This window comes from Hyperoodon ampullatus (genome assembly GCF_949752795.1).
Source record: "Hyperoodon ampullatus genome assembly, chromosome: 19".
In the NCBI taxonomy this organism is placed as follows: domain Eukaryota; kingdom Metazoa; phylum Chordata; class Mammalia; order Artiodactyla; family Ziphiidae; genus Hyperoodon; species Hyperoodon ampullatus.
In genome coordinates, this window is record NC_136932.1 from 1,950,337 (window position 1) to 1,963,247 (window position 12,911).

The 12,911-nt window shown below is 50.8% G+C and overlaps 1 protein-coding gene across 1 annotated transcript; it reads right to left on the bottom strand.

Moving 5' to 3' along the window:
- Positions 1-239: 239 nt before the first annotated feature.
- RSAD1 (radical S-adenosyl methionine domain containing 1) lies at positions 240-11,094 on the bottom strand. The gene is made up of 9 exons (XM_079725600.1): positions 11,021-11,094; positions 10,700-10,904; positions 7,919-8,284; positions 7,670-7,733; positions 7,099-7,246; positions 6,833-6,887; positions 5,984-6,087; positions 5,686-5,848; positions 240-364 (listed from the first exon to the last, which is right to left on the bottom strand). Exons 1-8 carry the CDS (start codon positions 11,077-11,079, stop codon positions 5,731-5,733), a joined length of 1,119 nt encoding a protein of 372 aa, XP_079581726.1. The 5' UTR covers positions 11,080-11,094; the 3' UTR covers positions 240-364; positions 5,686-5,730.
- Positions 11,095-12,911: the final 1,817 nt, after the last annotated feature.

Consider the following 12,911-nt stretch of genomic DNA (forward strand, 5'->3'; position numbering starts at 1 on the left):
TGTAAAGTGGGCATGATAATAAGAGAACTTATTGAGTTGTTGTGGTGCTTAAATGAATTAATGCAGATAAAATGCTTGGCACCATGCCCGGCTGACAGCTATTACCGTACTACATTATGCTATCACATAGGCACTGGTGGTGGCAGAACCAATTAGAAAAACCCAGGACATGTTTTTGAGTTAAAAAACAAACAAACAAACAAAAAAACAGGTTGCAAAACTGGCACATGAGTATGATCCCTTTTGTAAAAAATTATTTTATTTCTACATAGATATGTATATCTATGCATCAAGAGATGTCTGGAGGGATGGCTGACCAAATGTCGTAGTGGTAATTCCTGGATACTCGAAGCTTTGCTTTCATCTATATGGTTGAAAAAGAGCATTATTATTTTTTGAGCAGGAAAATTAAAAAAAAAAAAGGAAAAGCCCCTTGGAAAACAATATAACAAGTCTCACCACGAATCATCAAAGCATCCATACCCTTTGACCCAACCATCTCACTCTTGGGGATTGCCCTGAGGAAATAATTCAAATGAAGGAAGAACCTATATCCATAAAAACATGCACTACAGCATGATTTATAATAGATAAAAACGGTGAATCACTTAAGTGCCTTACATTAGGGTAATACCTATTATTCACCCACTGGAACATTGTGCAACAGTTAAAATGGGAAAGATGATGACCATGTAACAACATGGAAAAATGCTTATGACAGACTGAGAAGAAAAAGAAGCAGAATGCAAAATTAGATGTGTCAGGAGCACAACTGGGCAAAAGTCTTGCATGCATTTGGATGAGGACTGGAAGGGAGCACAAACAATTGAATTTGTTGGGGTCACTAATTGTAGATTTTTTTTTCCTTTTTCACTTAGAATTCTGCCTAATGTTTCTATAATGTTCTTCGTATAATTTTTAAAATTGGCTTTAGAAATCCCCTCATGGAAAAGAAGAGAAAGCAGGAAGAGGAAAAGAGGAGGGAGAAGATACGGATTCTCCCAGAAGCAGGGTCTGGATGAGAAGAGTTCAGAGGCAATCTGAACACATGGGCACAGTCCCAGCTGGATCTTCTACCTGGGTGGCCCCAGAGGCTGCATCCCCTCTGTTCTCTGACTCAAGAGTAATCAGGTGGACCAAAATCGTTGCCTAAGTTAGGGAGACAGTACGTTAGCTGATAATAAAGTGAGGGTTAAAAGTGTTCTCCAGGGCTTCCCTGGTGGTGCAGTGGTTAAGAATCTGCCTGCCGGGCTTCCCCGGTGGCACAGTGGTTGAGAGTCTGCCTGCCGATGCGGAGGACACGGGTTCGTCCCCCGGTCCGGGAAGATCCCACATGCCATGGAGTGGCTGGGCCCGTGAGCCATGGCCGCAGAGCCTGCACGTCCGGAGCCTGTGCTCCGCAACGGGAGAGGCCACAACAGTGAGAGGCCTGTGTACCGCAAAAAAAAAAAAAAAAAAAAAAAGAATCTGCCTGCCAATGCAGGGGACACGGGTTCAAGCCCTGGTCTGGGAAGATCCCACATGCCGCGGAGCAACTAAGCCCGTGTGCCACAACTACTTAGCCTGTGCTCTAGAGCCCACGCGCCACAACTATTGAAGCCCGTGCGCCTGGAGCCCGTGCTCTGCAACAAGAGAGGCCACCGCAATGAGAAGCCCGCGCACCGCAATGAAGAGCAGACCCTGCTCGCTGCAACTAGAGAAAGCCCGTGGGCAGCAATGAAGACCCAACGCAGCCAAAAATAAATAAATAAATAAATCTATTTTTAAAAAAAGAGTGTTCTCCAGATGGAATCACTTGGAAAAATTGATCATGCTTGCTATTGATGACCAGCGGGCTGGCAAGGGCATGAACTGCCAGGCCTCCTGGAGGGCAGTTTGGCACAGTGTATCCAAACGAAGGAGGCGTGTCTCCTCAGAGTCAGCAACCCCATGCCTTGGGATTTAGCCTAAACCTAAGGAAATGATCAAGCCAGTGCAATAAAAACATTTACATAAGATGTTCATTACAGCGTTTATAAAAATAAAAAAGTAAACCCTCTGTTTCACCAAAAAGGAATTGGTAAACTAAATTTCGGGATCACCATGCAGTGGTACACTAGGAAGCTACACTAAAAAAATAGGATGTAGATACAAATTTGACATGAAAAAATGCCCACCACATCTGAGGCAGAATAAGAAGGCTCCAAAGCAAGATGTGTATTTTCCCCTTTTTGTAAGAGTGTCTATCTAAAGATGCTCATCTGCATGTAAGAATTCCTGCTAAGACACAGACCAAGATCTAAAAGAAGTTAATCTTTGAATGGCGGGGTTACAAATGGGATCAAGCAGTTTAGTCTCAGTTATATTGCTGCAGTAACAAACAACCCCAAATCTACTGGCTTACAGCAGTGAGTGTTGCCGTCCCACTCCCGCTCCTGTCTCTCTAGTGGTCGGCCGCTCCTCTGCCCAACGACTTCTTCACTCTAGGACCCAGGTGGACGGAAGAGCCTCTATTTGAACCCTGCAGGTCTCTGTGGTGGAGGAAGGAGATGGTGGACCACCCACCGGCTCTTACAATCTGTGCTGGGCAAGTCTTATGGCCCTTCCCAGGTTCAACAGGGCAGGGATATATAAGGGTAAACATTTTGGACAATAAAACAAGCTACCACATAAGTTATTTCATCCTTGTCTTAGTCCATTCAGGCTGCTATAAAAAAAATACGATAGCCTGCGTAGCTTAAACAACAAACATTTATTTCTCACAGTTCTGAAGGCTGGGAAGTCCAAGATCAAGGTGCCAGGAGATTTGGTGTCTGGTGAGGGCCTGATTCCTGGTTCGTAGCTGTCTGTCTTCCCTCTGTGTCCTCACACGGGAGATGGGGCCAGGGAGTTCTCTGAGGTCTCTTTCATAAGCGCACTAATCCCATTCATGAGGGCTCCATCTTCATGACCTAATCACCTCCCAAAGGCCCCACCTCTGAATACCATCCCCCTAGGGATGCAGTTTCCACATATGAATTCTGGGGGGAACACAAACACTCAGTTTATAGCAATCCTGTCACTTAAAGTCCTTTCTTTGCAGAATGCAGTTCTTTCCCAGGAAGTGGATGGTCTCATGGAGATGGGACATGTGGGTTCTCCAGGAGCGAAAATACAGACACCGAGACCAAGCACCAGGCAGAGATGGCAGCTTCAAGCCTGAGGCAGAGGGGCCAGACAGAGGTCCGGATTTTGCTTAATTTAAGAGACAGGTCAGTCAACCTGACCCACGGTAAGAATAAAACAACAGTGTGACAGAAAGTTCTAGATGTCCAGAAGTATTACGCCAGTTCTCTTACTTACTCCTTATATGACTTGAGTCAAGTTAGAGGGCCTCTTTGAATGTCCACATACATAAAATGCAAATTAAAATAGCTGTCCTGCTTACTTTACTCTATTTGATTGGGCATGGGGGGTTGCTCAGTCATCAGCCCTAAAATTGTCAGCACTCTCGGTGGGGAAGGTCTGGGCCTTCAGGCTGTAACCACACACTCACATACATTACATTTCCCCAAGTCCTCTCATCACCTCATCATCAGAGCAGCTTGTTCACCGCTCTTATTTGCGTCCGTATGCTTTTCAACAGGACAGGTGAAAAGATGACAACAGAAGTCTCCATATGGAGGAGGAGAACCCCTTTGATGGATGAGCCCAGGAAGGTCTGGACGCGGAGGGAAGGACCTCACTCCACTTGGTCAGGTTGGAATTAGGCTTGTTCCCCTTTTTTCTCCTGATCCCAGCCTCTCAGGATGGAAGATGACGGGGCTTCTCAAACCGGCCTGGTCACTAGAGCCACTTAGGAAACATTTAAAAACTAGATTCCTGGGCTCCACCTTCCAGGGACTCTGATTCACCTGGTGAGGGTGGGAGGCTGAGTCACAGAAGGTGACCTGTGCCATCCCCCCTGGCTCCCATCCAGCCCCTCTGCACAGGCCTCGTGTGGTGCCCCAGCAGGGAGGGCCCAGGCATCTCAGGTGGCACGAGCCTTGACAGCTGGGAGAAACCTGAGTGGGCCCAGGTTATCTGATGGCGCACCTGCTCTGGCCCCGTGCTCACATCTTGAATATCAAGATCAGGGGAAGGCTCGAGAAGAGGCTCCCCAGGCAGCACAGGTCACCCTGCAAGCTGCGCCGGGGCCAAAGGAGGTAGTAAGAAAAAAGCATTTCCCCTTTCCTGCTCCCAGCCCCTCAGAACCAAATGCACTGCAGGCTTCCACAGCCCATCTACACACCTTCACTGATAACCCTGGAGTTTATCTCTTCACACATCTATCAACATGGTGGCGAGTTCCTCGAGGGCTGGGACAGGTCTTATTCCTCTCTGAATGCCGCTCAGAGCCTGGCACACTATTAGTGCTTGCTGAATATTTCATAAATAAAGGAGAGGGAGTTAACACTTACCATGTTACCACAGGTCAAAGAAGGACTGATATTCACACCCACCAGGCACATGGGAAATGCACGTGCTCACCTCTGAGGGGTGGGGGGAACCCTATCCTTAGTCACCCAGCTAGAGAGTGAGCTTAGCATGCCCTGATTTGCAAGGGTACTAAATTACCTTTGACATCAGGGCACCCTTTCATAAGTTACGGAGCCTCTTCGCAGGAAAATGCCTCCCTCCCCACCGCCCCCCAAACCCTGCATAGAATTTATAGGTTAAGGGTATTAGTCCTTAAAAAAAAGGGGAAGCTCTATTTTTTTTTTTTTTTTTTTGCGGTACGCGGGCCTCTCACTGCTGTGGCCTCTCCCGTTGCGGAGCACAGGCTCCGGACGCGCAGGCTCAGCAGCCATGGCTCACGGGCCCAGCCGCTCCGCGGCATGTGGGATCCTCCTGGACCGGGGCATGAACCCGTGTCCCCTGCATCGGCAGGCGGACTCTCAACCACTGTGCCACCAGGGCAGCCCCAAAAGCTCTTTTTTTAATCGATGCATGCCAGTTGATGAACATAGATGGAATGACAGAGTCAGAAGTTAACATTTTGCAACCCCCAATCTAATCATTGATTTAGGCAAGGATCATTGATGAATGCTAAGATCACTGGGCAAATGACTGTCAGGAGGGAATCTCAGCCCTAGACTAAGGCTCAAGCCCCCAAATCAGGATCCCACACTCCAGGAAAAAGCCCAGACAAAGGATAAGACCACAGCCAAGGCAGGCTCCAGATGGGTTTATTAAGGCCAGGGGAGAATTACCAGGCTCTGATCTTTCCTGACTTCTCCCCTCTCCTTTCCCTCTTAGCTCCCCGCACCTTCACTCTCTCAAGGGAAAAGGCTGCAGTGGGGAGGGGACTGGGGGGCACTCTGGAAGTACTGTGAGGCTCCTGACATCCAAACATATCCTGGCTGCCGAAAGAGAAGAGGCAAGGCTTGCTCTGATCTTTCCCACTGTTCTCAGAGTCCAGCAGGCTGCTGTGCTGGGCATACATGTCCTGTCCTGTACTGTAGGAGCAGGAAGCCTGAGAGCTCTATTTCTCAGCATCTCTTGCCAGCCAGGATTTGTTTAGAGTCTACTGATGAGAGGCACCCATAGAAACCATTACTCCTTCTCTGGCAGTGGTGGGTACACTTGATGCCAGTTCCCAGACCAGAAATGTCCTCCCGTCTGCCTCACTGTAGCCATTCCCCTGGGGATGCCAGGGCTGGGCAGTGACCAGAGCCGGGACAGCACCTGCCAGTGGAGATGGCAGTGTCACTGGGACACAGGAACACGTGCCTATCCTCCTGGCACAGGGGAGGGAGTTCTCTGTTGCCAGGCCTCTTGGAGCCGAGATAGAAGGGTCGGCAACATAGAGTCCAGCACAGCCAGCCCCTCCCAGGAACACCGAAGACCCCTGAAAAAACAAAGAGGCCTGGCTGTGACTGTGCCCTCTTACCAGTTTCAATCATCACCCTCCACCAGTGCCAAGGCCCTGGCACCCACAGGCCCCTCCTTGTCCGTCTTCCTCACCTCCCCCCACTCAACACACCTGCGATCCAGCAGCAAGAGGCCCTGTTCCAGCAGCTCCTGCACCTCCTTGTTGGCTACAAACAGGTCCCACAAGGTCAGCTGGGGCTCAAACTGCTGCCAGTGCTAGGGAGACCAGAAGGGGCAGAGATGCAGGGACCACAAGGTGGGGAGCTGGCGGGGCTATTCTAGGCCGCCTGTCCGGGCGTGCAGTGAGGGATGAGGGGTGGGTCCAATCCAACACAGGGATCTCAGAAACTGACTGCCATGCGCACCAGGACCAGGCCAATGGACCAGCAGGGAGGTGGGCACCTTCAGTCCTATTCCACGTTCAGGCCAAACCCAGCTCCCAGCCAAGCCAGGGCTCCCTTTGCTCCTCCCCTCTCCCTGCTCTGGTCAGAGTACGGTCAGCCCCGGCCAGAGCTCTATGGCTCTGACTTCATCCAGAGCAGCTCTGAGCTTGACGGATCTTTATCTCCTGCACTTCCTATCTGAGCTTTCAGCGCTGCTTTAAGAATATTTGAAAACTCTTAATCTAGTCTATTCCCTTAGATGACTGAGAACGTTGAAATTCAGAGGTGAAAGGATGTGTGCCTAAGGTTGCAGTAGATGGGGACCAGAGCCCGGGTCTCTCTGCAGCCCTCGTCTAGGGTTCTCACCATTGCCCTATGCTGTTCATCACTCCTGCCCATCAGGCCTCTGCTGAAGCAAGGCCCTACCTCTAGCTGCCAGTCCCAGAGGAATGGGAGGGGTGTGTGTGTGTGTGTGTGTGTGTGTGTGTGTGTGTAGAAGAGAGAGTGAGACAGAGTGATACTGCGAGGCCTAGGAGGAGAAAGCAGCGTGCCAGACCCCTTGACCTCTGACCTCTCACCTGGTGAGTGATCCCCACGTCTGTGCGTAGTCCCATGGCCAAAACTTCCTCCAGACTGAAAGAAAAACCAATAAGGGGTCTTGGAGAGCAGACCTGTGCTTCTCCCATTCTTCACACCCTATGCTGGGATGTGCGTATGGGGGGTTTATGGGGATCACGCAGTATGGGGCGGGGAGGGGGCGCGGCAAGGTGGGAAACAAAGGTGTGCGGGTAGGTGGTTCTTGGGCTAGAGGGGAAGCCTGAGGGAAGAGCCCTCGGGTGCTCACAGCGCCAGCTCGCCCAGGGGGATGCGCCTCCGGGTGCCGTGACCAAACAGCATCACCTCCTTCATCCAGTTGTCAGGCTCCAGGGTCTGGATCCGAGCCTCTCGGGTGTGGCCCCCAGCCCCCTGGGGTATAAATCGCCCATGGGCTCCTGACAACATCAACAACCACCCCCACTTTAATAGCAGCTAACACTGTGTGCTTGCCAGATGTTAAATCAGCGGTTCTCAAAGTGTGGCCCCTGGACCAACAGCATCTCAGATGCCAGAAATGTAAATTCTCAGGCCCTGTCCAAATCCAGAAATTCTAGAATTTGGTTGGGGCCCAGTTGGGTTTTAACAAGCAGTCCAGATAATTCTGATGCACACTAAAGATCAAGAACCACAGTGCCAGGAGCTATATACCAAGTACCTCAAAATACATACTTAACAGCTCTACAAAGTAGATAGCATTTTTGGCCACATTTTACATATGAGGAAACAGAGGCTTGGAGAGCTTAATAAGTGACCCAAGAGCACACAGCCATGACACTGCTCTCCTGAGTCATCGCACCTAAGGTTCACAGGGGACTCACCAGGTCCGACGCCAAGGTACTGACCGCACTGCCAGTAAGTCCAGTTGTGGGTACTAAGCGCCCCCTGTGGGAAGGGAGGGAATAGTCAGTGCGGAGAGAAGCAGGTGGGCCTATCTCTGCTCAGGTAAGGGCACCTGGTTAGAATGTCCCACCATCTCGGGCTTTGGAAGCACCTTTCTCCCCAAAGAGCCACAACTGCCTGGTCACGCCTCAGCTTGCCCATGCCCCACCTTCAGCCACAGGACTTACATTCCGGGCGAAGTTGGAGACCTCATACTGGCGGAAGCCAGCCTCCCGAAGGACCGCCCGTCCCTCCTGGTACATCTCAGCGGCAAGTTCGGGGTCAGGGGCAGGAAGGGAGCCCTGCTGCACCTGGGTGAAGAGGGCGGTGCCCCGCTCCAGGGACAGCTGGTAGAGGGACACATGGTCATCACAGTGGCGCAGCAGTTTCCGCAGCTGCCCGAGCCACGGCCCCACGTGCTGTGCCGGCAGCCCCAGCATCAGGTCCACAGAAACACGCCCCGGGAAGTGGCGCCGGGCCTCCGCCAGCGTCTGCAGAGCATCACTGGCCGAGTGTGTCCTCCCCAGCAGCTGGAGCTCAGTGTCATCTAGGGACTGGAGAGAGAGGGTCAGGTGTAAGCATGCAGGCTAGCTCAGAGGGAGACAGAAACACCTGACTGACCTTACTGCAGACACAGATACAGGGGAAAACACAGGACATGGCAGGGGGCTGGAAGGTGGAAGGTCAAGCCAGTAGCAGGAGTACCATTCACTGAAGAGTCACTATGTGCAAAGCATTTCTAGGCAGTGTCTAATTTATCCTTATAACCCTCCAACATTAGCTCCATTTTACAGATGACAAAACAAGTTCAGAGATGTTAAGCAGCTTGCCCAAAGTCATACAATGGCGAAGTCAGACCTGGAATTTAGGACTGATTCCAAAGCCAACCATCCTTTTTTGATTTTACTTTTTATTTTGAATTATTTTGAACCTATAGAAAAGTTGCAAGAAAAGCTCAACAAACACCTTCATCCAGATTCACCAATTAACATTTTGCCACATTTGCTTTGTCTCTCTCTCTAAATATACACATATATTATTATTATGTTGAATCATTTGAGGGTAAGTTATAGACCAGGGCTGTCTAAAAGAACTATCTGTGATGATGGAAACGTTCTGTATCTGCATTGTCTAATACAGCAGATACTAATCTCATGTGGCTATTTAAATTTTAAGTTAATTAAATTTAAATAATCACATTCTAAGTGCTTCCTAGCATGTGGTCAGTGGCTACTATATTGGTCAGCGCAGATATAGAACATTTTAGTATAATACGGTAGCCATTGGCCACAGGCTAGTGAGCGCTTGCAATGTGGTCATTTAAATGTAAAAAACTTAAATACTGTACTCCTGTACCCCTAAATAATTAAATGTGTATTTCCTAAGAACAAGGACATTCTCTTACACAACCACAATCTAATTATAGAGTTCAGGAAATGTAACACTGATACAATCCCGTTATCTAAGACACAGTCTTATTCAAAGTTGGCCAATTGTCCCTAAATGTCTGCTGTAGTAATTTCCTCTTCCCACCCCAATCCAGGATCCAATCAGGGGTCACACATTGCATTCAGCTGTCATTGTCTCTTTAGTTTCCCTTAGTTGAGATCCTCATCCTGCCTTTGTCTTTTACGACACTGACATTTTTGAAGAGTACAGGCTAGTTGTTTTAATTTTCTATTTTATTATTATTTTTAAAATTATTTATTTATTTTGGCTGTGCCGGTTCTTAGTTGCAGCATATGGGATCTTTAGTTGTGGCATACGAACTCTTAGTTGCAGCATGCATGCGCGATCTAGTTCCCCAACCAGGGATTGAACCCGGGACCCCTGCACTGGGAGTGTGGAGTCTTACCCACTGGACCACCAGGGAAGTCCCCAGGCTAGTTGTTTTTAAAAATGCCTCTTAGGGAAGGAAGCTGCATGGCGAGGCCTAAATAAATAAATTAATTAAAATGTCCCTTAATAAGTCCTAGAGCTCTCCTGTACATCACTGTGTTTATAGTTAGCAATACTGTACTGTACACTAAAAAACTGTTAAGATGATACTTCGATCTCATGTTACCTGTTCTTACAATACACACACAAAGTCTCTTAATTTAGGTGTTTCCTCACAATTAGATTCAAGATATGTAAGCATCTGGGACCAGAGTATCTCAGAAATGGCGTGTCCCTCTCAATATGTCTCATCAGGACAAAGCCCTGACCCCAAACTCTATGGTAAATGGTACATGTATTTGAAGGAGGGAGACAATACTGGTTATGGAAATATCACGGGCCAACCTGCGAGGAACATGTTTCTCCCCCAACTTAAAAACCTTCAGTGACTCCCTTGTCACCACTAAGCAAAACCCCAAACTTCCTAGTACGGTGCTGAAGACTTCTGGGCCCTAGCTTGCAGCCTTGTCCCCAGCCTCTCCAGTCGCAAGGAATGGCTCACAGGTCCCCCAAAACATGCAAGCTCTTCCAAATCCTGTGTCTTTTCCTCCCACACCCTCATCTCTGGTGGACTCCTCTTCCTCATTCAAACATCATGTCCTTCAGGAAGGTTTCTATGATCTTGTCAGACTGAGATGGTCTTCAGGCTGTACTCTGAGAGCATTTTGTAGAGACCCCACCTTTATAAGCAGACTTTATCATGCTGCAGTGATCTGACCACCTGTCGGCCTCCTCCTGGGTCTCCAATCATGTAACAAATCTTTTTCAAGCATCTACTATGTGCCAGGCACATAGTGCTTGGAACACTGTGATGAACACAAAGGCATACACAATCCCTGCCTCACAGGGCTTGTGCTCTACCACAGAAACAGACAATTAAGTACTTACAAAAGTGTCACCACACACTTTTTAGTGCCTACAGGTTTCTGGCACCCAGAAAGAGCTCAATAAATGTTTGCCCAATGAATGAACGTGATCACCCAGGAGAGACATCCTGGATGCCCTAGGATGAGGTGGGTGAGATGGGTTACCTGGAGGCCAATGGACAACCTGTTGACTCCTGCTGCCCGGAATGCTGCCAGCCTGGAGCTTGGGGCCGAAGTGGGGTTGGCCTCCAATGTGACTTCAGAGTCTGCAGGCAGGTGAGTTGCCTGGGCCACTGCCTCCAGGACAGCTGCCACAGTGTGGGGGCTGGCCAGACTGGGGGTACCCCCACCAAAGAACACAGACTCCACTCTAGGGAAAGAGGATGGAGAAGATGAGACGTGGGGGAGCCCTACGGGATGCCTGCACCTGTCCTATGCACCGGCCACATAACTCCCAAGACCCCGCCTACAGCCCCCAGTACCCACCGCTGCACCCCACTGAGTTGCAGCAGCGTCTGAGCCTCGGTCACCAGACAGCGTCTCATGGCAGCCTCGTCCACGCCGCGGGGGATGTACTTGTTGAAGTTGCAGTAACTGCAGCGCTTCTCGCAGTAGGGCCACTGGGGGCAGGGGGCGTGTGAACAGGACGAGAGATGACCCCGGGCTGCCCGGGCCACTTCCAGGGTTCAGTCGCACACATCCCCATCCCCATTCCTAGGTCAGTCAACAGTGGCTACCGCATCTAAGCCACGCAACTCCCCAAGGGGATTAGTAAGCCCACTTCAATAGGAGGAAATTGAGGTTCCGAAGGGAAATCACTTGGTCAAGGTCAACGAGATGGTGAGCACCAGAGACTTCAGGTCTCCGGACCAAGACATTTCCCTGCCGGGGAAAGGGTCCCAGACCTCGTCTGGGAGCGGGGAAAGACGGCAGGTTGGCTCGCAGCGCGACAAGCGCCTCCTCGCCTCCGGCCCTACGCGCCCGAGCCTCCGCCTCCCCTCCCCACTCACGTGGACGTAAAGCGCTGCGCGCTGGCTCCCGGGCGTAGGACCCCGAGGTCCTCCCGCGTCCTCCGCGAGGCGGCGCCTCTGGGACACCTTGGCGGCCTTCACCCAGCCGCGGGCCCGAACACCGGGGAGCGCCGTGCCGCCCGCTGTGGCGGGGCGGCCCGGTGCGCGGGCCATGACCCGAGATCGAGACGAACCCAGGGCAAAGCGTCCGGTGTGCGCAGAGCCGAGCCGGGTGGACCTCCCGGGCGGAAGGAAAGGGGCTGCGTGGCCGCGCCCTGTGTCGGAGCGCCGCCGGCAGGGCTCCGGGCCGCAGCGCCACCTGCTGGGCACCGGTGCGCTCACCGCAGCCGCCCGGCCGTCCTTTCTCTGGCGGCGGGAGGGGTGCGGGGAGCTCCGCAGCTCTTGGCACCCGTCGAAGGCGAGTTCCTGGATCAATTCAGGAACTCTTAGTTCGTTCAATGGGTTCCTTCATATTTTATGTGCCTGGTTCAGAGCTGGGCGCTGGGGACATCCAGATGCATAAGACCAGGGCACAGTACAGGTGCATGAGATAGGGCGTAAACCAACAAGAGACAACAGGCAACCGATTTTAATTCAGCACTTGCTGGATACCAGGCCGGTGTGCTCCGTGCCGCGAGGCGGGTCTGTTACAAGGGATGTGGAATCAGTGGGGTAGGACAGGGCACTTGGACTGAATGTTGCACGAGCAGAAAATCCCAGGGGGAATGGGCTTGGCCAGGAGAGTGGCTGTCATCTCCTGGGTCAGGCCAACCCCAGGCACCTGCTGTGAGGAGTCAGAGATGCTGTATGTGGGACGGACAGGGTTCAGGTGAAGGGCTGGACAAGCAGGCACCTGAAGAACTGTCCCAGAAAGTGGAAGGATCATGGGCTTTGGAGTCAGTCAGCTGGGTTCCCTAATTCCAGTTGTGTGACCTTGGGCAAGTCACTGAGCTTCTTGAGTTTCAGTTTCATAGTTTGTGAAATGGGGCTAATGCCTACTTGACGGTGTCATTGGGAAAATTTCAACAGGAAATGTATATGGATGCACCTGTATGTGTATAGTGCCTGGCACTCAGAATACCCTAAATTTATGTTCATTTTCTAAAAAGTAAAGAGGAGGCTGCTGCTGCTGAGGGCAGACACACTGGGAAGTAAGGCTTGCAAGCAGAAGGAACTTTTCTTTCTGTCTCTGTGAACTGGAAATCGCTGTGCTCAGCTGTTTTGATTTCTTAGGTCAAGCTACAGCCTGCTTTATCCTGCTTTATCTGCCCATCAAGGAAGCCCCAGGTTCACTGAAAACTGGGTTGGTTGGGAGGGATGGGGGAGTAGGGGGATGTAGGATGATAGCTAAAGGATATGGAGTTTCT

Excerpts from the sequence above, each read along its gene's own strand:
- RSAD1 (XM_079725600.1), bottom strand. The coding sequence starts at position 11,079 with ATGAGACGCTGTCTGGTGACCGAGGCTCAGACGCTGCTGCAACTCAGT. Across the intron at positions 8,285-10,699 it reads GGTTGTCCATTGGCCTCCAG|TCCCTAGATGACACTGAGCT; the intron begins GTAACCCATCTC and ends CTCTCTCTCCAG. Across the intron at positions 5,849-5,983 it reads CTCTTGCTGCTGGATCGCAG|GGGTCTTCGGTGTTCCTGGG; the intron begins GTGTGTTGAGTG and ends TTGTTTTTTCAG.